Source organism: Electrona antarctica (assembly GCF_951216825.1).
Source record: "Electrona antarctica genome assembly, chromosome: 1".
In the NCBI taxonomy this organism is placed as follows: Eukaryota; Metazoa; Chordata; class Actinopteri; order Myctophiformes; family Myctophidae; genus Electrona; species Electrona antarctica.
Window position 1 is genome coordinate 22,939,267 of NC_136806.1, and position 24,365 is coordinate 22,963,631.

Sequence of the window (24,365 nt, forward strand, 5' to 3'; positions counted from 1 at the left end):
CTGTTGTGTTTCACGTAAGTTGGTATGTTTCTCATAAATTGTTGATGGTGTCTGGTTTTGATTCTCCACTGCATTCAGTGGGTGTTTGTGGTGTGTACATGGTGTATAAAGAATAAGAGGCTCATGTAACGGCATTTTATTCACTTGACTCACGCATATGAAAGCTCTCTAAAGCTTGTGTGTTTGTGTCCTAGGAATGCATGCGGTATGTTTATTATCGTCTTCCATCCACTTTGAACCAGTGGCAGCGGTGGCCGAACGGATAGCGGCGCGGTCTAGATACCGGAAGGTTCCCAGTTCGAACCAGCCGTCCGACACGTTAAAATTACCACCGCTGAAATGCCCTTGAACAAGGCATCAACCACTACGATGAAATGTGTTCTATGAGCAGGGCCTGGCTGGAAACAAGTTCTTAGAGCTTAGCCCAGATACCCTGGGTAAATATAGATTTCATTTCATTTCATTTCATTTCAACCCCACCGTGAAGGGGAAAGGGGGGAAAACATTTTCTGAACCTCTTAGTCCCTTATAAGGGACAAACCTGGCAAAGTGGACAAGTCATTACATGCCACCGCTACCCACACTGCAGCAAGGAGAACAGGAGGACCATGATGAGAGTCACCTCCTGTTCTGTAGTCCATTCATCAAACCAAACTTCACATCTCAACAGATTGAAGCAACTTCCTGCCACTGAAACCTGAAGCTCATTGTACCTTTGAAGATCAGGTGTCATGATTGTGTAACCACCAGATCTGCATGACTTCTGTCCGTTCTTATTTCAACACAAATGTCAGACTTGTTCCCCCCTTTTTTGTTTGTTAACCAATTCTACGCACAAGTTGGGTGTGCTTAAGATGAAATCAATCAGGTTAAGTTAACAGAAAGTGACTAAGTAATTTAAGATAGTTTCTGTGATATAAGCTGTCTGAGTTTTAGTTCATGATGTTCCTCATTAGTTTTTGTCTCCACCAGGCCGAAGGCATGGGGAGAGAGTATGTTTTGCACTCCGTCTGTCCGTCCGTGTGTCCGTCCGTCCGTGTGTGTGTCCGTCCGTCTGTGAACAGCTAATCTCCGGCACCGTTAACCCGATGCCAAATTTTGCACACACACTCCCTGGATGCCAACGATGAACCTCTGCCCCAAAATTTCCAGAACGGCCTGTTATAGCGCCACCAGGAGGCCGCTTTGTGCAAAACAAGTTTTTGCAGTACACCTACAGATTTTGTCCAAACATCACGCAAATTGGTACACAGTCTCTCTAGAGCCATTCAACGAAACGGGTCTTTCAGATTTCTCAGACTCCATCCTGATTGGTTAAGATTGGCTTCCAAAGTTCGCAGGAGTGCTCAAAATGCTGCAAATCATGAACACATTGTGTGATTTCTGTGAAATTGTGCACGCACATTCCCACTAGGCCGAGGAAGAAATGCCACATGAACATTTTCAACTCAGCCTCATGGTGGCGCTATAACTGTCCGAAAAGTGTTTTTACCTCTAACTGCACGGATCTGTGGATAACTTTGTATGCCAACTCCCTAGAGGCCAAGGAAAAACCTTTGCCTGGAATTTTTCACATCTGCTCTTTATAGCGCCACCAGGAGGCCGACATATGTAAAACACATTTTCTAATATTACTCCTTCAGATTTTATCCAAATTTCATGCAAATCGGTACACATGCTCTTCATAGTCATGTGATGAAGACGGGTTTGTTTGATTTCTCATAATCCACCCTCATTGGCTACGATTGGCTTCTAAACTTTTCAGGAGTAGCCCGCTTTGTACCCGTTTTGAACAAATCGCCACAACTACTCAACGCAGCGTCTGATTGTGGTGAAACTGTGCATGTATATTCCCACTAGGCTTTGGAAGAAATGCCACTTGACAGTTTTCAAATCAGCCTCATGGTAGCGCTACAACAGGCCAAGCCGCGTCACACACACACACACACACACACACACACGTTTATATTGCTCCTAAACATTTTGCCAAACATCACACACACACTCCTATCCTCCTGGTGGAGACCTGTGCCCAGAATGGCACTTTTTCTAGTTATGCATTGAAATGCATAATAGTACACCATTACCATATTTTTGTGTTGTGTGTACAATGCAATCCTGTACATAAACACTGCCCCATGCATGTGTAATTTGTTAAAGGACCTATAACATCAAATTCAACTTTTTCAATTTCTTTTGTGTTTATGGGGCTCCCATATGTGTTTTCTATCCCCACAAATAACCAATTTTGAACAATCAGGCTTTCATATCATATGGGTGCTTTAATGGAAATTGCTCTCAGGAACAGCTCAACTGATTTTGGCCTCATCGTGATGTCATCAATGTCACCCTACTTTGTATAATTCCTCCTCTTCTTCAGTCTTCAGTTCCAAATTTGCATTTCCACTTTGTTTACAATGTCCACCATTATTGATTTTCCAAGCTGGCATGGAATGGAAACAAGCCTGGTTTTATCTACCATCAATATTATAATGTACTGCAGCCAAAAATGCTTTCAAAGTCCAGAAAGAAATAACAAGGACTGGTTATATCAGAGTGGTGATTGAGGCTCAAACCATTAGAAATAACTTTGAGGGACATAGACAATATGATATTAAATATTAAAAGCCGTTTTAAAATGCATGTTATTTGCGCTTTAAAACATCTCAATAACATATCTTACTACACAATAATAATAATAATAATAACAATAATAATAATAATAATAGTAATAATACACTTTAGTTACATATTTCTTAAACAAAGTGCAGAATACATTGTGAAACAAAAGAACAATCCAAACACCTGAAACATCCAGAATGATGAGAGTAAAACATAGATCAAATAAAAATAAAAACAGGCAGTAAACCAATCAAAACAATAAAATGTAATAATAATAATTATTTATAAGGCGCCTTTCAGGGCATTCAAGGTCACCGTACAACAGATTAAAACAGTCAATGCAGAGTTAAAAGCTAGCAAAAACTAAAAGTACAGCTTGCAGCAGAGACAACAGAGGTCAGCCATATGCCTGCCTAAACAAGTGGGTTTTGAGGTGGGTTTGAAAAATGGTGATAGAGTCAGGAGGCCGGGTGGGAATGTTGACGTGGACAAGGTCAGACCGCTATGGGGGGGCGAGGTTATGAATAGCCTTGAATGTATGGAGGATCTTGTAGTCAATGCAGTATTTGATGGGAAGCCAGTGGAGTTGGTGTAAAACATGGGTGACTGATGACAGGGGTTCTGGTGATGATGCGGGAAGCAGCGTTCTGGACCAGTTGAAGCTTATGGAGGAGTTTGTGGTGGAGACCAAAAAGGAGGGAATTACAATAATCCAAGCGGGAGGTGACGAGAGAGTGAACCAGGATTGCGGCACTGTGGGGAGTGAGTGAGGGGCAGAGGCGGTTGATATTTCCGGATGGTGTTGTTGATATGGGTACGGAAAGATAGGGTGCTGTCAAGGACGACACCCAGCTGGGGGCAGTATTATGCGTGTCTTAAGTACCAGGTCTTATTACTTAACTTAAGACCTGGAGACGTGGTCAATGCTGTTTGGCCACTCAGAATAGCCAAATGGCATTGATCACGCCTCCAGGTCTTAAGTTAAGTAATAAGACCTGGTACTTAAGACACGCATAATACTGCCCTCTGACTCTCAACCTGAGGGAAGGGGGAAACCGAGGAGTTGTCTATGGTGAGGGTAAAACTGGGTTGCTTGGTGAGTGTTGATTTGGACAGTACGTAAGTATGTAACATTGTTAGATAGAGAATTCATGATTCTGATCATGTGGCAGTGATGAATCGGATGCATCTGACCTCTGTCCCTGAATGGAATGAACATACACTCATACATTGGAGTTTTGTGATGACAATGCTATTTAGTGTGGTGAATCAGTGTGATATGAGCCTGGGAGTGTTAAGTCTGGCCTCATTGAAACTGTGGAGTCGATACATTGTCATATGCTATTTGTATTATTAGTGAGTTCATACTTTTGCGCACGCGCACACGCACACACACACGCACAAGCACACGCACACGCACACACACACACACACACACAGACACACCTAATGACTCACTGAATGTTCTCTTGTCATTGTGTCTTTGAGTTAAAGTACGGAGAACAGTTAAAACGTTCAGATCCATTCCGTCTGTCATATAACTAGCCTATCTGCGAGTGACGATTACATACATACGGTACTTGTTCACAGTGATACGTATTAGGTAATGCTGAGGCAGTTGTTTAATCACACATACACACATTTGGCTCAAATTTGCTCCCTGATATTTCTTTATTGCCTTTTTCAAGTATGTCTGGTTGTACCTTTATTGTGAAAATCCCAATCCAAAGAATATAAAATGAATACCTGCCCTGTTAATCATTGATGAATGGTCGTCTGGTCTAGACACACATACCGTACTCTCAGGTGAAACCATGTAAGGGACAGGAAACATACCTGAGCCCAGATTACTATCATTGTTTTGTCTCCAATGGTTTTCCAGCGTGATCTGATCTCATATACAGGTGAATAAAGGTGAATAAATCAACCTTTCAACGTTTTTGTCACAAAATAGGTCATGGACAACAACAACATGATGAAACATTTAGCTGCTCTCCGTCCACTTTTGTAATAGTTATGTGGGGTATACTGTTGATTTCTGAAACAAACTGTGGTTTTAATTAAGAGAGAGAGAGAGAGAGAGAGAGTGTGTGTGTGTGTGTGTGTGTGTGTGTGTGTGTGTGTCTGTGTGTGTCTGTGTGTGTGTGTGTGTGTGTGTGTGTGTGTGTGTGTGTGTGTGTGTGTGTGTGTGTGTGTGTGTGTGTGTGTGTGTGTGTGTGTGTGTGTGTGTGTGTGTGGGGGGGGGGGGGGCTCATATAAAGAAGTGAGTCATAGCAGATGCCAGCCCACGGCAAACCTCCACTCCCAGCATCATGGCTTGTTAGAGCATGCTGGACATGATTCAGATTGTAGTGCCCAAAGTCCTATACTAAAGGCACTACGTACGTGGTATACTGAAGGCAAGGAGGATGTTCAGACGTGTGCTTGATAAACTGAAGTCCAAACTGTTCATTGAGTTCAGAAATAAACAATATTTATTATCATAGCCGATCTGTCACCTCAGCATATACAATAAATACTTAAATAAACAATCAAACGCTAAGCATACAGACCACTGCTCTTGTTGCACAGTTGAAAAACGGTGCTATTCCAGGTGGAAAAAGCCTCAACTAATAATAGTAAAACAGCATGGGAAAACCATCTCCAGTACAAATAGACGAGGGGTCATGGCTTAACATACTACTAAATGCAAAGAAAATAACATGCTCAAACAAGTCCTATGAAACCCAGTATAAAATAATACACAAACTACATATCTCCCCAGGCAGTAACCAGGAGTAAATTTGACCCCCTATGCTCTCCCATATGCCCTAGGTGCAAAAGTGGACAAGGTACCCACAGCCATATGATGTGGACATGCCCACTAATCAGACCCTTCTGGGTATCTATTCAAGATGAAATTCTGAAACTGATTGGAATTAGAATACCATTAGATCCAACTCATTACATCTTAAGGGCAGAAATAACTACCACACTAACTAAAAGTAACAAACATCTAGTACGAGCCTTGCTCTATGCTGCTCGGCTGTCAATCCTTCATAAATGGATTGATGACAGCCCTCCTAGTGTTATATATGGTTTGAAAAAGTGCTACGCTTAATGCCATTGGAGAGGCTCTCATGTGTTCTACGGGGCAACCTGGCCGGATTCGTCGAAGCATGGCTGCCTCTGGCGCCTCATATAGGGGTGAGTGGTCAAATGTTATGTGTATTGGAATGACCGAGGAGGCCAGTTAGATGACACACCGATGAGGAGGTATAGGGGTCAGACTTACATAATCTAAAAGATGATGGTGGCAGCTATATTGTGATGTCTAATATACTCAATTTGGTGTGAAACTGTAAATAGGTACTTATGATTTGTATATACTTTCTGTCCTTAGCCCCTTTGGCATTATGTATTTTATGATTTGCATATACTTTTTGTTTTTGTCCTGTCAACCTATTTGGGATTATGATTGATCTTATAGATCCTGATCTAAACCCCCAGAGAACATCCAAGTGTCTAAAAAAAAAGAAGAAAAAAAAACTGTTACAGAAGGGGGTTCCCGCCCAGAATGGGTTAAGTGTCGTATGTTGTGTCCATGTGTCATAAGTTAATGTATTGTCCATGTCTTTTTATGTTTAATAAAAAATATTGAAACACGAAAAACGGTGCCTCTGCCTATCATCAACACGTGCTGCTGATTAGGGACCCATTAAATACCTTGGCAACTTGGCCTTGACCATGCCCTACATTGTGATGTCATCAATTACTACAAAATCAATAGACATCATATGGCTCTTACACAGATTATGTGCAGATCCTAGGTTTATGTTCATATTGGTACTCCGAGAGCATGAAATGAGAAATGTTGACATTTAACATACTTGTAAATGCTGACAGCACCACCACCAATCTGTCAGGATAGGTTTAAATTGGGTGTAAATTCCCTATATGCCAGAATTCTGTCCAACTAGGTGCTCTGCTTTTGGGTGGTGGCCTGTTTGCCTTTTGGGTTGGGGGGGGGGGGGTGGTTGCCCTGCCGCCTGGGAGGTGGTTGGGTTGTTGCCGCCTTGGAGTGGAGTGTGCGCCGGGTGCCTCTGGTAACTAGTATGTCATTAATAATATTTTATATCTTACATGGTGGGCTCCATCTCCAGCTCCATCTCAAGTAATAAACATTTTCCGTGAATTACGCATTTAGGAGCTTCCACTATGCGTAAACGTTATCTTGCGGCCACACGACCCACTATTCATTTTGCCGACTCCTATATTTGCGGGTCAAGACCGATCTGTCCGATATTTCATATTCCATCCTAATTGGCTAACATTGGCTTTCAAAGTTTGCAGGATTGGCCTGTTTTGGAGAAAAAAGCCTCAAATCATGAACGCAGCGTGCAATTTAAGTGAAATCTTTCACGCACTTTCCTACTAGGCTATATCCCACCCTTTTCACATTGGCCTGTTATAGCGCCACCAACAGGTGGATTTTTGAATGCCTCAAATCATCCAATTGCCATTAAAGGCGTAAGAACAAATGGCACCCTTTTCACATTGGCCTATTATAGCGCCACCAGGAGGCCACAACCTGACCTGGCCTGGTGGAGTAGGAGAGTGCCCCTGAGGGGCACTTTTTCTAGTTTTGTTATTGTCTCCACCAGGCCGAAGGCATGGGGAGAGAGTATGTTTTGCACTCCGTCCGTGTGTCCGTCCTTCCGTCCGTCTGTGAACAGCTAATCTCCGGCACCGTTAACCTGGTCGATGCCAAACTTTGCACACACACTCCCTGGATGCCAACGATGAACCTCTGCCCCGCATTTTCCAGAACGGCCTGTTATAGCGCCACCATGAGGCAGCTTTTCACATTTTTTACCTAAAACTGCACCGATCTGCGTGAAACGTTGCATGCACACTCCCTAGAGGCCAAGGACAAAACTTTGACCTGCAATTTCCACATCTGCCTTTTATAGCGCCACCAGGAGGCCGACTTTTGTAAAACATTTTTTTTGATATTACTCCTCCAGATTCTGTCCAAAAATCTCACAAATCGTTACACAGTATCTCTATGGTCATGTGCTCAAGTCGGATCTGTCAGATATTTCATATTCCATCCTAATTGGCTATAATTGGCTTTCACAGTTTGCAAGATTGCCCCGTTTTCAACAAAAGCCTCAAATCATGAACGCAGCATGCAATTTACGTGAAATCTTTCACACATTTTCTTACTAGGCTGAGGAATATATCCCACCCTTTTCACATTGGCCTGTTATAGCGCCACCAACAGGTTCATTTTTGCAAAACACATTTTTGGAACAAAATGCCTCAAATCATCCAATTGCCATCAAAGGCAAACATGTTTATATTACTCCTAAACATTTTGCCAAACATCTCACACAGTCCTATCCTCCTGGTGGAGACCTGTGCCCAGAAGGGCACTTTTTCTAGTTATTCTTGTTATGTCTTTGTATACTTTTCATTTTCTTTTTACAATAATGTTGGATCTGAGGTTTTATTTTCTTGTATGTTTTCATGTTTTTGTTGTGTGTGTGTATGTGTGTTGATTGTCTTTGTTAAAAATCAATAAACATACTTTGTAAAACAAAAAAGAGTGTAAATGTACAGTCCTTAATTCGTAACATGATCAAACAAATGGTAATAAAAGAAGAATGTTGTTTGGAATGAACCAAATAAGGTAAAACCAAATATGTTAATGCTTCACGTTATATCTGAACGAGATCTCATGACTGACTCACACTTTAAGGTTTATTTTTGGTATTTATTTTTATTTCAGAAAGAGAGAAAAGGCAGGAGAGATGGGGGCGTTAACGTTATATGCGACAAAAGGTCTTATGTCGTATTCGTCAAACCCAGGCCAGCTGTGGGAAGGACTATAGCCTTATGTGGTATTCACGCATACTCTGTGAGCAGTGGGCGTCTGTGTCAGCATTTGAAACATGTGTGGGCCCCCGGATATTGACTCCACCTCCTTCCATCGCCTTCCCACACCTCTCTCTGAGGAATTGAAAAATTCCTCTTCCAGCAGGAAGTAATATTGACTTCACCCCATGACCTCTGACACTCACTTCATTCAACAAGAATCCTGGGGATGCCTCGTAATCAGACTCGTCAGAGTTGCTATATTTTTAGATCTAGCAGAATGGAGACAGAACGTGAAACATGATCATGTTATTGTAAACAGACAAGAGCAGTGAAGACTTGGGTCCATTCCCATGTGTGTCTGGGTCTATTGCAGTGGTTTTCAATCAGTGGTCTGGGGAACCACCAGTGGTTCTTGAATGGGTTCCAGGTGGTCGGTCCCCAGCTAAATGATGGAGAGTTGGTAACCTTAATGGACCCTTATGGATCTTTAACTCTTGTCTTGAGAGTGTAAAGTGGGTAAGGGTCCATTTGGTTCCATTTTACACTCTCAAGAGTTAAATTATTGTTAAACATCTGCATTACTTAATTTACTATGTATATAGCATATAACGGTAGAACACACCACTGACCACTGGTGGTTCTGCTGTTGGGAGAGGAATTCAATTTGTGGATTTGTGGATTTTTTGTGGATCCTTTCTTAAAGGTCACTTCATTTCAGATAGTAGTGTGGTTCAATGTTGAAATGTCTTGCCATATACACAGTACACAGTACACAGTACACAGTACACACACACAGAGAGACACGCGCGTGCCCACACAGTCAGTCACACATACACACACACATACCGACACAATTTTTTACTAGTAAGAATGTTATTATTAATATCTTTAATTACCATTATGACTAGTGAGACATTCTGAGAATACAATTTTGACTCTGAGAAATGTGATTATAGATACCTATCTAATTTTCAGATCAGAGTGTGGTTCGATTAAATGTTAAAAAGGCTTGCCTGTTGCCATATGCCACTGACTCTGATTCTGATGTGCACACCTTTGTTATTAATCCCCTTGGGATTAATTACCCTCTAATAACTAAAATAAAAACACCATAAAAATGTATTTATCTTTTAAATAGATAATCTTCACTCAATAGGGACCACTCCTGTTGCAAGTTGATGATGTCTTATCATGTCCATGTGTGGTCTAGCCCTATGGAATGTATGGGGTGCTAATAAAAACAATGTAATACTTCCTAAAGTTAATATCAACGCAATTGAAATACTTTTTATTAGCACATGCATTCCATACATTCCACAGGGCTGGACCACACATGGACAAATTACATCATCAACATGTGACAGGAGTTGTCCCTATTCAGCCTGGGCACATCTGAACTTCCATGCGCGGCCAAAGGACGCTGTCAGCCGGGGTCTCTTCCAGGTTTTAGACAGCTGGTGGATGGAAATGAAGCTCCACCCACGCGGCAGAATGCCGCTGGGGCAAGCTTTTCCGGGAATCTGGCCGATGCTGCAATCTGCCGCGTGGGTGGAGCTTCATTTCCATCCACCAGCTGTCTAAAAACCCAGAAGAGACCCGGCAGACAGCTTCCTTTGGCCGCGCATGGAATCTTAGGTGTGCCCAGACCCATTGCGTGAAAGATTATACTATTTCTAAAATAAATAAAATATTGAAGGTGTTTTAAATTTCAGATTTTAGTTATAGAGGGGAATTATAATGTATTATTAAGGCATATTTGTCTTACTAGAGCGGTGCCCATTGGAGCCTCTATAGCGGTGCCCGTTGGGCACTGGCCTACTTGGTACGATGCAAGTTGGAAATGAATGACCCACCCTATTATCCCTTTTATGCCCATATATGGAGTTCTTTGTCAGGCATGCCCAAATATGGAGTCTATGCAGACGTCAGAATGATGTCAGAACAGGCCAGCTCCATATATGGACACTGGGCAGGGGCCCTGTCCAGAGCCCGGGCAGAGGCCTTTTTGGGGCGGTTCTGGACAACCGTGGCACACCACAGTGCACCGCCTGTGGTGGGTTGGAACGTGTGTGTCGAATTTGAAGTCGGTGGGGCAAACGGTTCTCGAGTTACGTGGATTACAGACATACAGTACGTACACACACACACACACACACATATACTTGGTGCATTTATAGTTAGATTAGCCAGGGAGGGAACCTTTTAGGAGACAACTTGTGGAGGCAATTTTTGCAGTTTAAATGTAGGCCTAGCATTTTCCTGGTGCGTTGTACAGCGAAAACTGAAGCAAACATGAAAAATATTTTCATGACCAGAAACATCCCACACATTGCTCTTGCTCAGCAGCCACAGCTTTTATTTAAATTGACAGATGTTTCAGTCCCACTTGACCACTGTTAATGTTCACGTTACATTGAGTTTTTAATACTGTAAACAATGTTTTATGAATTGAAAATTTATACAAATAAGATCTATTTTGGAGAGTTATACTAGAGATTAAACTGTGTTATAGATGCAATGCAAATCTGCAATTCCATAAGTCTCCTGGAAAATGCTAAACATAATGATTATTTAAAAAATTAAATAATAATAATACTACAAACAAAATCTTAATGTTGAAAAGGGCTTGGCATAATGCAGTTTCCCTCCATATTTGTTCTAATATTCATACAGTCCAATTGTTGAGTTTTGGCCCCACTCAGTGGTGACTATTTGCCAGTGTACACTTCTGGATATTTTGATCAAGACTAAAATATCCCAGACCCTATCCCTAATTTTCTGCACTGTTAGGCAATCACAGGTGGATCGAGTCAGATAAGATCAGCTGATTCTTTGAGGTTGATCATTTGTACGTACCGGACTTTAAAAAGTGTCATGTCTGACCAGGCTGAAAGTTGATTAAACAAATTTCACATACATGACAGCTTGATTAAAAAAAATAGAAAATAAAATTTTTAATTTTCATGACGTGTTCTGCAGTTCAATTCAGGGTGAAATGAGTTTATCAGTTTAGGTTTAGCTATTTAAATCTCTATCAGTGTGTGTGTGTGTGTGTGTGTGTGTGTGTGTGTGTGTGTGTGTTTTCTTGCCCACTTGCACTTGCCTGAATTCCTGTTCTGTCCTTTGTCTATATAGAAGTGTCTATTTGTACGTCTCTAAATGTTTTTGATGATTTGAAATTGAACATGGTGGACCCTATTGGAAACAAGTGTAATGCTTAATTGGGTCGTCCACTCACAGTTAAAGGAGCATTCAGTGATTTGGAAAAAAACCTGGTCCGCCCCGGTAACAAGATGTGCACATGGGGCTCTACAGTGAGGGAAGTACAACAGGCCAACAGCACGTGCACCAAGGCCCGCCCCTCTCGATCATGATTGGAGGAAGACCCCTCTCATCCTGATTGGATGAAGGCTTTGCCACCCAAAGCCCAAACCGAAACTAGGGTTTTTTTTACCCCAGGGGCTCACTGGGGACAGGGAGGAACTCCTTATATGGTCAGCACACTTTATAGTAGGGAGGATTATCCAAAAAATAAGAAATAATAAATGATATTTGAATTAAGTGAAATCACTGAATATACCTTTAACAGCCTTTGTTTGTATTGAGTTTGTGCTTGAAATGTACTGTAATTCTGCAAACTGTTAATACATTTTTCAATCAATCAATCAAAAAACCCTACTTTGATGTGATTCCTACTGTGGGATTTTCTACTTGCGCGCGATATGTGTCATCTCTCGCGGGAGTTTACGCTGAAGGCAGCGACTGATGCGAGCTGTCATGCAGGCTATTATGCACTCTTGCATAATTGCTCTCCATGTTAGATTCACAGCAGCAGTGGGCAGCAACAATAATAATGCATGCGCTTTAGAGGAAGAGAGATGGTGATCAACGGAAAACAACGCCTACGCAGTCTGTATCCATTCCAGAGCTTTCTATTCTTCTATAGCCTACATAAGGATGATCTGTAAAGTTTCTCCGAAAGACAGTCCAGTCTGGACTAGTGACTTGTTGGGGGGGGGGGCAATCGGATCTTGAGTCAGCAAATATGCAAATTATCATGACTTGTCCGCCTGAAGAAGACTGTCTGGGAGAAGAAGACATGCGTTTACGAGCAACTCGTGTTTCTCCGGCGTAAATCCGATAACGTGCGAAGTTGTAAAATCCGTCCCACAGCTGTATTGAGCGCTGCTATTGGATCCACGGCTCGGTCGGGGGGCGGGAGGCGGGTTTCAACCTATTGAATGAAGGGCCGTACGTATGTTGTTGATACTAGAACGACACCCACCCACCACCATCTCAGTCCCGGACATACACGGGCCTACTGTACCTATTTCATGCTTATCATCCTGTATAAACACAACATACGAAAGAGGGAGAGGAGGAGGAGGAGCACCTGACCGGGAGATGTTTGGACTATCTGTCACACAATGACATTGGTTCGAGGCTATAAAGCGGATGTTTTCGCAGGTTGACGGGTGGTCCACATTTAACACAGAAGAACAGGAAAGTATAACTACATGCGGTAATAACCACGTTATGATAAAGAGCCTGCCGCGTACTTTTGTTGTTGTTGAAAGATCCAGACGGTTCTTCTGTGAATGACTTGCACCACGTTGGGATCTTGATGAAGTTGAGCAGACTTTGGGATTGTGGACAGACTGGACACTAGTGGCCGTGGGGAGGGGAGGGGAACCTGCCGTGCAGCAAATATATTTTTAACTGACATTTCCTAAACAAAAAACACATTGGAGTCGGTTGCGTCGGTTTATCTATATCTGATGCAAGAGCGCCCAGAGCCCACAGCAATAATCTATCTACAGGAGCACACACAGCATGGACGACGGTGCAGGAGAAGAGACATCCAGCGGACACCAACAGACTCCTCGGGCGGAGCAGCGGCAGACACTGACGGCAGATGCGGAGATGGAGGAGCACAAAGTAGGTGCACCATCCCCGGACCCGCCGGTGGTGTCAGATAAGGGCGACGAGACCCCCACTACGCACGGCGAATGCAAGATCTCGCACGAGGACAGCACCGTGCAGCTGATAGTAGATGACGCGGGGTGTAAGCCACAGAGCCCCTCGGGGTCCGACGACTCTCCGATGGGGGGCACGGGCGCGGGGTTCGTCCCGCCCGACGGGGGGTTTGGCTGGCTGGTGGTTTTCGCAGCGACTTGGTGCAATGGATCGATCTTCGGGATTCAAAACTCTTTCGGCATCCTTCATATGATGCTGGCGAAGGAGCATGCAGATCCCCTCGACGATACAAAAACCTCACAGTTCAAAGTGGGTGAGTATATATACCCACAGCCACAGGTGATCTGATTACCAGTCATTCATTCATAGAGTGTTATAGGGTTTACTTGTAGTTTTATGATTTAAAACTCTTTAAGCTTGAGTACTATCTATAGAGCAGACCTCCATTCAGGCCTGTATACATCATAGATTGTAAATGATCAACAGGCACTCATGTGACTTTGGAACAAGTATCCTACATGAGGCTGCTTGCTATATTCATTAACACCATCTGTTGCAAATCAGTTAGTTTGACACTAAAAGCCCCCAGTCGCCAAAAATATCTTCGTAAACAATGGCCATTTGATGACCCCTTGAGCCAGTTCTAGGCTGACGTCCAATTTCCAAAGAAGTGTATATAGTTTAAATGTATCTATTTCAAATAAAAAAAAAATATATATATGATGCTTCACAAGTTATGTGAATAATACTGAAAAACATTTGTGATTCATTATGGTTCAAAACATGTAAAGGTTGTTGGTATCTATTCCAACAACAATAGCTGCGTCTGCCTCATGAAACCTCTTATGTTATTTATGTTTTACTCCTTAAATATATCAATTAGAAATGGCTAAGGATTATTATTGGGCTCCTGCCTACTTGCTTAAAATATATCTTAAAATATGACTTTCATCTTAAAATAAGCTCTGTATAATAACATAAACATGCCTCGATTTGATCTCAGTGATTTAATTTGAGTGATTTCATTTCAGTAATTGATTTTCCATGTGCCACATTAAAACTAACAATAAACACATTAAAATTGATTAGCAGCCACACAGACTGTTGCTTACATGTAGGTCTACCATGAACAAATTACTGCACCTCAGATTGTTACATTTAGCTTTCAGTCTTCCGAGCCAGTCTGCTGTGGATTAGAACTCATGCAGGCTTTTACTGCAGTAGCAAATGTTCACATCTGCTTACTCTTTATTACTTCACTGAGTGCATCAGATGTTGATCAACTGATGTGTCCGGCTATAATAAAAAGAACAAAGAAATAGAAAAAATAGAGGAAAAAATTGTGGAAAAATCCACTCGGACACATGGCTCCTTAATTGCTTGTTCTATATGGTCTTGGTTTAAATTTGATTTGTGGAGATACGTGAGGTAACCTAAATCTCTTGGTTGTGCCATTGAGAGACAAGACTTGCTGCCGCCTCATTTACATTAACAGCTTTGGTGCTAAAGACGTGTCCACACGTCCACACGGAATACCAGTAAGACGCCCTGAGGGCGAGAAGCAACCTCGCCGCATGCACGCATCCGCCTGGGTGACGGCAGACTGCTGGGCGAGCGCATGTGCTTTGGCATGGGGGGTCAGATCAACATATGAAAGGAATTCTGTACTGGCCATATATGGAGCGTGTCTTGAGTGTACATGGTTTGATGAGGTCAGATCAACATATGGAATTTCAGAACAGGAGGACGGGTGGGGAGGGATCAACATGGAATGTCAGAACAGGTCAGCTCCATATATGGAGATCTAAGGATTCGAGTTTTGAGGTCAGATGTAGTTGCTGGCCGGCTCCATATATGGAGATCTAGGTGATGATCCTGTCTTCTCCATCTATGGTTATCCAGGGTTAGATGAGGTCAGTGTCATGATCTTCATATATGGAGATGGCCATATATGGTGGCATGACGTGTCACGAGACGTCACCATATATGGAGGCGTGATGTCACGAGGGTGTGATGTCACGAGGCGTGCCCATATATGGAGGCATGATGTGATGTCACAGGGCGTGACCATATATGGAGGCGTGGGTGACTGTGAATATATTTTATTAGACAAAAGAAAAAAAGAAAAAAGCACAAGGTACAGTCAGGTATTTTGGTCCAAAAGGATTTCCGAAGAAAGACCTTGCGGTCTTGTTTCCATTCGGGTCCCATGCACTCACACATATGTAGTCATGACCAAGAATCTAAAACAGAAATTGGTCACCTCCTCTGAGTCCTCTCCCTCTGACCTGCTGACAGGTGAAATTTTAGGCCTGTTTTAAAGGAGGCCAGTGATTTGCTTGTTTTAACCCATTCTGGGCGGGAACCCCTCTTGGTGTTTTAAGCATTATGTTATACTTTAGCTATTGAAAAATAGCAGATCTACAAGCTCCTAGCATGGCACTCGGTGCCGCGCTATGAGCTTGTAGATCTGGTATTTTTGAAAAATCATGAAAATGTGGCGCAAATCTTTGAATATATTCTTTCAGAGCGAACGTTTTTAAGTAAAGTCTTTGCTTCTGGGGGGGTCCCTGGAACAACATATTTTCAGATGGGGGTCGGTGGCCAATTACATATCATTTTTGTGGTACTTGACATGAAATATTGAGAACCACTGATCATAGGTATTACAGAAAACTGTTAGGATTCAGAAGGCATTTGTAGAATCGTCCTCAGGTCTAAATGGGGGCAGGGAATTCCACACCTGAATAGCAGAGCTGCGGAAGGTGAATTTACCCATATTTGTTTTGTAAGTGGGTGGCACCAGATCATTGTTTACGCTACCTCTAGTTTTGTGGCTGTGGGTGTCGCTCACTTTTTTTCAGTAATCAGTCAAGCACTGAGGGCATGGAGGGCATAGCTGCATGTACAATTTTGAATGTCAGACCCATTTTCAATTGTTTGACTCTGTCTTCTACCCGGAGCCAGCCAATGCTATCCAGATGCTCTGTGGGTCATTGGTCCCAGCCCTATAGAAGTCGAATTAGTTTGTTTTGGGAGATTTGGAGCTTATTCTTCTGTGCCATTGAGATGTTAGAGAACCAGGATGTGCAAGCATAGTCAAAAATGGGCAGTATGAGGGCTCCAGCTATAGTCCTGAGAGCCCTTTTGTTCAAAAGAGGTTCTGCCCAGGAATCTTGTCCTTTGATTTACTCTTTTGATCGCCCTTGTTGCCATGCTTTCACCTGATATGTTTATGTATGATATCTTCTTTGCTAGAGATTACTATGTTGTCAAACTGGATCTTGTACATTTATCCTACTAAGGGAACGGCTGGACCCGAAAAGAATGCATTCCGTTTTACCAAGGTGCAATGAGAGTTTGTTATCGGTAAGCCAGATTTTGGTGAGTTCTGTACCGAGAGCCTCTTCAACCTGCTTTTTGTCTTCTCCCGATATCAGGAGTGCTGAGTTGTCGGCAAACAAGAACAATTTGCAATTACAGGCGGCACTCATGTCATTCATAATACAAATACATTCAAGTCATTAAAAGTACAGAAAAATAAAAACATTAAACAAGACAACCCTTAAATTACGTCAATTAATTAAAATGAAAATTGGGGTAATCGGGTGTCTTTTAAGGAGCCTCTTAAAACTAGACTTACTGGGTGCTTCCGTGATTATAGTGGGTAATGTGTTCCATATTGTAATGGCTCTGAACATTACAGATCTGCAAACTGCATTTGTTCAGGGTTTCTTTGACCATGTGACCACTAGTGGTCGATGGCACTAATCATGCCATGGGCCACTGGTTGAGAAAGAGTGCTCTAAGACATGTCTTGTATCTTGTAAGCATCTGAGGGCAATTTAGTCTACATCAATTACCTGTCTGCCCTGTTTCTTCCCTAGCCTTTTTCAAGCTTGTTAAAGAGTTTACATCCAGGAGGTCCTTGATTCACATTCTTGGAAAAGGACAATCACAGCTTTCATACTCTGAAAGGATTAAACTACTTGACCCCTTGCCCCTCTCAGCCACAGAACAAAGAAAGCAATGCAGAAAAAAACATGTACTGTATGTGTAATGTCTTTGAATTGCTGCCAGTATTTCAGTTTGATCGAGGGATGTAGTACTGTTTATAATATGATTGTATATTATGTTTTATTTTATTATAATTTTTTCCCTCAGTATACATCTAAAACAATGCCCTAGTGTAGTGGTGGAGCATATATGCCTTTCATGTGGAAGGTTGTGGGTTCGAAGTTGTTTATAATCCTCCAAATAACATCCATCCAAATAACATATTAAAACATTTCAATTAAATAATTAGTAGATCATGGTAAATTCAGGGGTTGAAAGTTGAGGTACCATTAATTAACACAAAGACTGCCATTGCCATTAATATTTTTGGACTGCAGTCCAGCAGTCCAAATATTATTAAATTAAATTTCAGAATGGTAGACCTGAGGCCTGAGGCCTACCATTGCGTGGCACATCTATGCACGACATGTCTACAGTATGTTCACAGGCTTCTGTGTGCGGCCTAGAGGGCATCTGAGCATGTGCAACAGCATACCTCTTACACCATGTGTCCTTTGGGAAACCGGGCCCTAAAGAATGGCAGATGAGCTCAAAGAGTATGTTACTAGTATGATAGATGATGCATGGGTATTCTAAAAACAGTGACTAGATGAAAGTCATCTAGACTCCAACCCTGACTAGTCAAGTAACAGTTTGAAATATAACATCTTGAATAATCAGTGCTTTGTGTGCAGAGACATCCCTCCGAGTATTGATCTGTGATTGAGCACACTGACAGGCATGCCGTTGAGTAATGTGGCACAGCGAATAATGCCCAAAAGTAATGGGTGAGAGAGGTGGAAGAAAGGGATTGGCAAATTGAATGTAGAATTTCATTTGTAACCTGAAATAGGCTGTCCACCAGCAGCATGAGAAAGACAAATGGCATGTGACTAGTTGACGTGTCCCAACGTCTGTGGCTCTGGGCACACCTGTAGCCTGTATATTGTATAAGATAAGTGCAGTGCTCAAAAGCTTTCAGATAACAGTCTGGTATCCAAAACAGAAACAACACACAGCATGTTCGGTAGTGGCTGGTTAACTGTCAGTTGACACTCTAATATTAGTTTGAGCTGTGAGGCTTCCGACTAGTCTTTCCAATATGATGATCTGGTCCATCCTGTGGATAGAAATACATTTTTCATGAATTCAGTCATTTACTCATGCACCCAAGCAGCCAACCATAATACACACTGTGATACACGACAAACATCTAGTATTTACAATGGCAGACATTGTAGTTACATAAGAGGCTTCAAAATGAATTATTCCTATATTGGACACATTGTTGTCTCCACCAGGCCGAAGGCATGGGGAGAGAGTATGTTTTGCACTCTGTCCGTGTGTGAGTCTGTCTGTGTGTGTCCGTCCGTCTGTTACCAGCCCCATTTTCCAGAACGGCCTGTTATAGCGCCACCAGGAGGCCGACCTTTGTAAAAGACATTTCTTGATATTACTCCTCCAGATTCTGTCCAAAAATCCCCTAAATCGTTACACAGTATCTCTATAGTCATGTGTTCAAGACGGATCTGTCAGATATTTCATATTCCATCCTAATTGGCTAACATTGGCTTTCAAAGTTTGCAGGATTGTGTGTGTGTGTGTCCATCCGTCTGTTATTACATTTCATCTATGCCCAAAATAGATAGGCATACATGCCACTTAATATAGCATACATTATAAGCATCTATTTTCTGTTTGTAAACCAATACCTTCTGTTGCTGGATAGTGTAGCCATGCGCTTTCCCACACTCAACAGACATCAAGGGCAGCTATAAATCTGTGGTTGGCAGATCATTGAGAATTGTGGCATATTTGGCATTCCTGAGGGCAGCGAAATGGGTCTGTGTTAGATCAGGGGGTCTTTGTCTACCTTGAGTTTCTACACCTCTACATTTAAGTAAGCAGGTACAATCACAGATAGACAGTAGATACTGTACACACACACACACACAAACACACACACACAAACACACAAACACAAACACAGACGGTACATGCATGCTAGGACCCTTTCAGATCTCAATTTGAAGACACAAGTTGAAATTAAAGCATTTAAGACAATCTAGTACTCCATTTTTGTCATTTGGTTTCAGTGCTCAAGAAGTAGCCAAAACATAGTCAATGCCTTTCAAACTGCTTAAAAACAATAACATATTGAACAAAATACACAACACAGAATACAGTAATTATTTTCATTTTTGGGAGAACATGTACTATTTCCAAATGAGATGCTTGTAAGTGCAAGCCAAGAAGAGTAGCTGCACATGGCAGAGTTAAACACAGGCATGGTGAATGATTTCAAATCCCTAGCAACGTATGCTTCTTGTTTTTCTCTCTGTAAATGTGTTAAGTGTGTTTTCCAGCTGTCATTTTCCATGTGTGATAATAGCAATCATTACATGGTGAGGGGGACTGTTGAGTCAGCCCGAAAGAGGTGGATTCAACCTCTGAATGGAGCCAGAGGCAGGTTTACTTTTGCTCGGAGACGCAGGCCGCTCAACGACTTCAACTATGCACACAAACGTATCTACACACACCAATACATCATATTTATACAAGTAGACATGGCCTCATTCCACAATGTCCATATATGTGCAGGCAGGTGCTGCATGTACCAAACAGACCAGAAACACGCCTCAAATAGCGGATTAGAGATTGATGGTGCTGTCTGTCTGTCTCGCTCTCTATCTCTCGCTCCTTTCCCTCACTGTCAGAAACTCAGAATGCCTCTCTCACCAGCCTTACATCCCAGAAAGAAAGCGATGCTTGTCGGTCCCCCCTGCTTGCCACACATCTCCTTGCTGTTTGTCTGCTGTCTGTTTCCCAAACGCTCTTTGTCTTTTGTTCTGAAGTGTTGAGACCTAATCCTCTGTAATGAGTGCACTCCATTAAAATGCTTGGCTTGAGCGAGGAAAGAAAGAGGCAAAAGACAAAGAAGTGGAGCGGAGGATGGAGGAATGAGACACATTCCCCCTTCGGTTGGACCACAGATGTGTGTTCTATTGACATCCGTTTACCAACCAATGAAGCAAGTTAATCATAATACTGTGCCCCTGGAGCAGTGTCTTGCTTAGGGATACTTTGACATATAGAATCAATGAGCAAGCAAGAGGGTTGAATTGACAACCTTCTGATGGCCTCTTTCTACCCACTCAGCTACGGCTGCCGGTTACAGTGGGCAATGCGCAAAATTGCTCATATATCTTAATATATATTATGTCACCTCTTGTGATTCATCCGTCTTGAGGCAATAGTGCTTTTACCACTTTAGCATTAGGATTCTCATTCTACTGTAGAAGTCTAAACATTGATTTGCGCTGCCTCTAGTTGTAGAATTCCTCAGCGAAAACAAAGGGCTTCCCTGGAAGGTTTGGCCAAGGGACAGAGATGTGGATGTCAGAAGAGCCAAGGGACTCTGGCATGAATGAACGCCTCAGGCTGAGAGTGTCAAGGGTTCCACGACCTCCACAATGTGCTGCCTGTCCCCTTCAGATGGTTACACATTTCTGCTCATGCAGAATTTTCTCCCTCTATTCATCACATTCTCTATACTCCACAGACAATGAGGGTCTCAAAAGAAGAAGAAGAAGGGTTGAAAGTTAAAACTTTGCCAGTTCAGACTATTCAGACACTATTCGAGCCCCCCCACCCCCCCACCCCTCCCTCAGATTTGATTTGAACCTGGGCTAGCTCTGCAAGGACTGAGCCTTAATGGTATGTGCCCCTGGCCTGTACAGTTGTCCATGACAACCTTCTTTACATTGTAGGTTTTGTGATTTACTCTGTGGTTTTATATTGGAAATAAAACCTTGGTTACCTAAATCTTGTGCTAAATTAGGGTTTTGTTTTTAGTGGCCTGCCATTAGATAGTGAATATGTGACTCATAGATATATTTTTGAGGAGCGCTAGGCTAGCCCCTCCAATGTATGGCATTACGTCATGGCATTCAAGTCTATGGGCTTGTTTAGAGCACTTATGATGTAAATCGAATGGCAGCCAAGTCTATGGACTTTAGATATTTGTTTAGGGCAGCACACGGCAGTTAAACAAACATTGACGATGTGAGACGTTGTGTGGCCAATATAAATACAGTGGGCGCCCCTCACTTCACACAAGATTTTAATGTCACTCTGGACTAGCCATGAGCTAAAGGCTTGACCCAGAATTGTTGAATGATAGGCATGCACTGTAGGGCAGAAAGAAGAACTGAAGCTCATGTGATTTACATTGCAGAACTCTCCAGCTATTTGTTTACATGCGGAAACATGATACGTTAACACTCACTGACCCAACAGAGAACATGTTACATCACCTAAATGGACCACAGCGTTACAGTACATGACATACTGTATATTGACCTTTTGAACAATACATATTTGTGGTATATTTTAGTAATTTGGTGTTAAGAACTAAACAAAAAAAAATGTTTCTGGTTCTGTTTCATTTACAGCAGGAAAGAATAGATTAAATGATTATTAGAATGCTTAGATATAGATAGGTGTAGCCCAGTCTACAATTCATCCTGGGTGTTACATACATATCTACAAATTGGGGTTGATCAAATTAAAAATAGTTAAGTTAACATTTGTGCTTCTTCTGCAAGTCTGCATTCTGTTAATATCATTTCATGGTTGCAACCACTGTAAGGAAGGGAAAAGTCTGCACACTACTACTGTGTCTTATCTCCCAGTAGAAAATGTATTTAGGTTGACAGGCTAAGTACATTTACTCAAGTACTGTACTTAAGTACAATTTTGCAGTATTCATACTTTTACTTAGGTCAAAACTTTGAGTATGTTTTCCACCACTGCTGGGAGCTAAGACACAGGTTGCAGACTTCCCTTCCTTCTCCAGTGAGTGTACGTATTGTGGTTCAGCTACTGTAGGCCTACATGTTTTACTGGGATGTGCATGCTTCTCATTGGACTCTATTTGCAACCACTGTAGTCAGACAGACTGGTTGAGAACATACAGTACATACACATGTGCTGAATATATATATATATAAATGTAAACACGCTCATAAAAGCACTATATAAATGCACCATTTAACAGTGTTGCGTGCTGAAAATAGCCAATCTACAAGCTCACATTGCGATGTGATGCTATTGCAAAGTGCTGTGAGCTTTTAGGTCTTCAGTGCGACTGAGGCGGCCATGTACGGCGAATCAGGCTTAGATCATATATTGTTGAATTTTTGCAACACACATTTTTGGAACAAAATGCCTCAAATCATCCAATTGCCATCAAAGGCGTAAGAAGAAATGGTACCCTTTTCACATTAGCCTATTATAGCGCCACCAGTAGGCCACAACCTGACCTGCCCTGGTGGAGACCTTTCCCCCGCGGGATAATAAAGGTATCTACTGTATCTATTCTATATGGCCCGCGAGGCCGATTCTACAAATGCCTTCTAAATCGGTCAGTACCTTTTTGTGCCAAGGACCTCCAAATATGGAAAGATGAAAGTGTGTTTTGCCAGGGACCCTCAGAAGAGAAGATGAAAGTGTGTTTTGCCAGGGACCCTCAGAAGAGAAGATGAAAGTGTGTTTTGCCAGGGACCCTCAGAAGAGAAGATGAAAGTGTGTTTTGCCAGGGACCCTCAGAAGAGAAGATGAAAGTGTGTTTTGCCAGGGACCCTCAGAAGAGAAGATGAAAGTGTGTTGTGCCAGGGACCCTCGGAAGAGAAGATGAAAGTGTGTTGTGCCAGGGACCCTCAGAAGAGAAGATGAAAGTGTGTTTTGCCAGGGACCCTCAGAAGAGAAGATGAAAGTGTGTTTTGCCAGGGACCCTCAGAAGAGAAGATGAAAGTGTGTTGTGCCAGGGACCCTCGGAAGAGAAGATGAAAGTGTGTTTTGCCAGGGACCCTCAGAAGAGAAGATGAAAGTGTGTTGTGCCAGGGACCCTCGGAAGAGAAGATTGTGTAATCTAAGTTATTAAAAAAGGCTTTCAAGATAAATAAAAATATATATAAAAAATAGTAGATGTACAAGCTCGCATGTGAGCTACTAACCACTGTTCTAAATCCTATTTCCTAAATCCGAGTTTTCAAAAAAATAAAACAACATATGTTGCTATTATAGCTAAAAATCTAAAATGACACGGATGCTTTCCTGTATTAATGGGTTAAGCAAAACAAACCTAGTGCTAGGGGACATCGGCATGGTGTACCACGTAGATATTTAAAGGGAAAACCTTTTTTTCCTCACATTTGGATAAATAAAGCACACAATTTACAATTTACAATTTAGGCATTTAGCAGACGCTCTTAATCCAGAGCGATTTACATTAAGCAAGAACAAAAAGCATGGGAATACATCACATATGTAAAATGCATTTATCGCGAAACATGCGTAAGCTAAGAACGTGACTAGAACATATCTATATAATGACACTATACATATAAACTATAACTAGAACATATCTATATAATGACACTATACATATAAACTATACATATATGCTATACTATGCTGTACATATATACTATGAAGTGCTACACAAACAGCTGGAGCCAGTTCCTCCCTCTATCCCTATAGAAAAGGACTTTGTAGTGCTGGACCTGTTGTTATCGTACGGTTCACTATGTACCAGAACATCTAGATTAATTACAGTACAACCTGTTCCCTGCTCGCACAACAAGGGGAGCAACCATTGATTATGTTTGCATCCTGCTGTGCTCAGGAGTAGGATGGGGTGAGAGGTGTGTGTGATGCACTGACTCAACTGCCAAAAGCTACATTAAATCCCACTCACTCACACACACATCACAAACTGAGTGCATGTGTGCGTCTGTGTGAGTACACAGTTGTGTTTATATCATTCAGTGTCAGACCATGGGTGA

At 42.1% G+C, this 24,365-nt stretch overlaps 1 protein-coding gene across 3 annotated transcripts in view; it reads left to right on the forward strand.

Moving 5' to 3' along the window:
• Nucleotides 1–12,791: 12,791 nt before the first annotated feature.
• Nucleotides 12,792–24,365, forward strand: part of slc16a2 (solute carrier family 16 member 2) — a 301,154-nt gene continuing 289,580 nt past the window's right edge. For all 3 annotated transcript variants that reach the window (XR_013791021.1, XM_079512868.1, XM_079512867.1), the window contains exon 1: nucleotides 12,792–13,774. Coding sequence is in view for 2 of the 3 variants with exons in the window: in XM_079512868.1 (XP_079368994.1) it covers nucleotides 13,318–13,774 (457 nt within the window). In the remaining variant the exon portion in view is untranslated. The remainder of the gene's footprint in view (nucleotides 13,775–24,365) is intronic.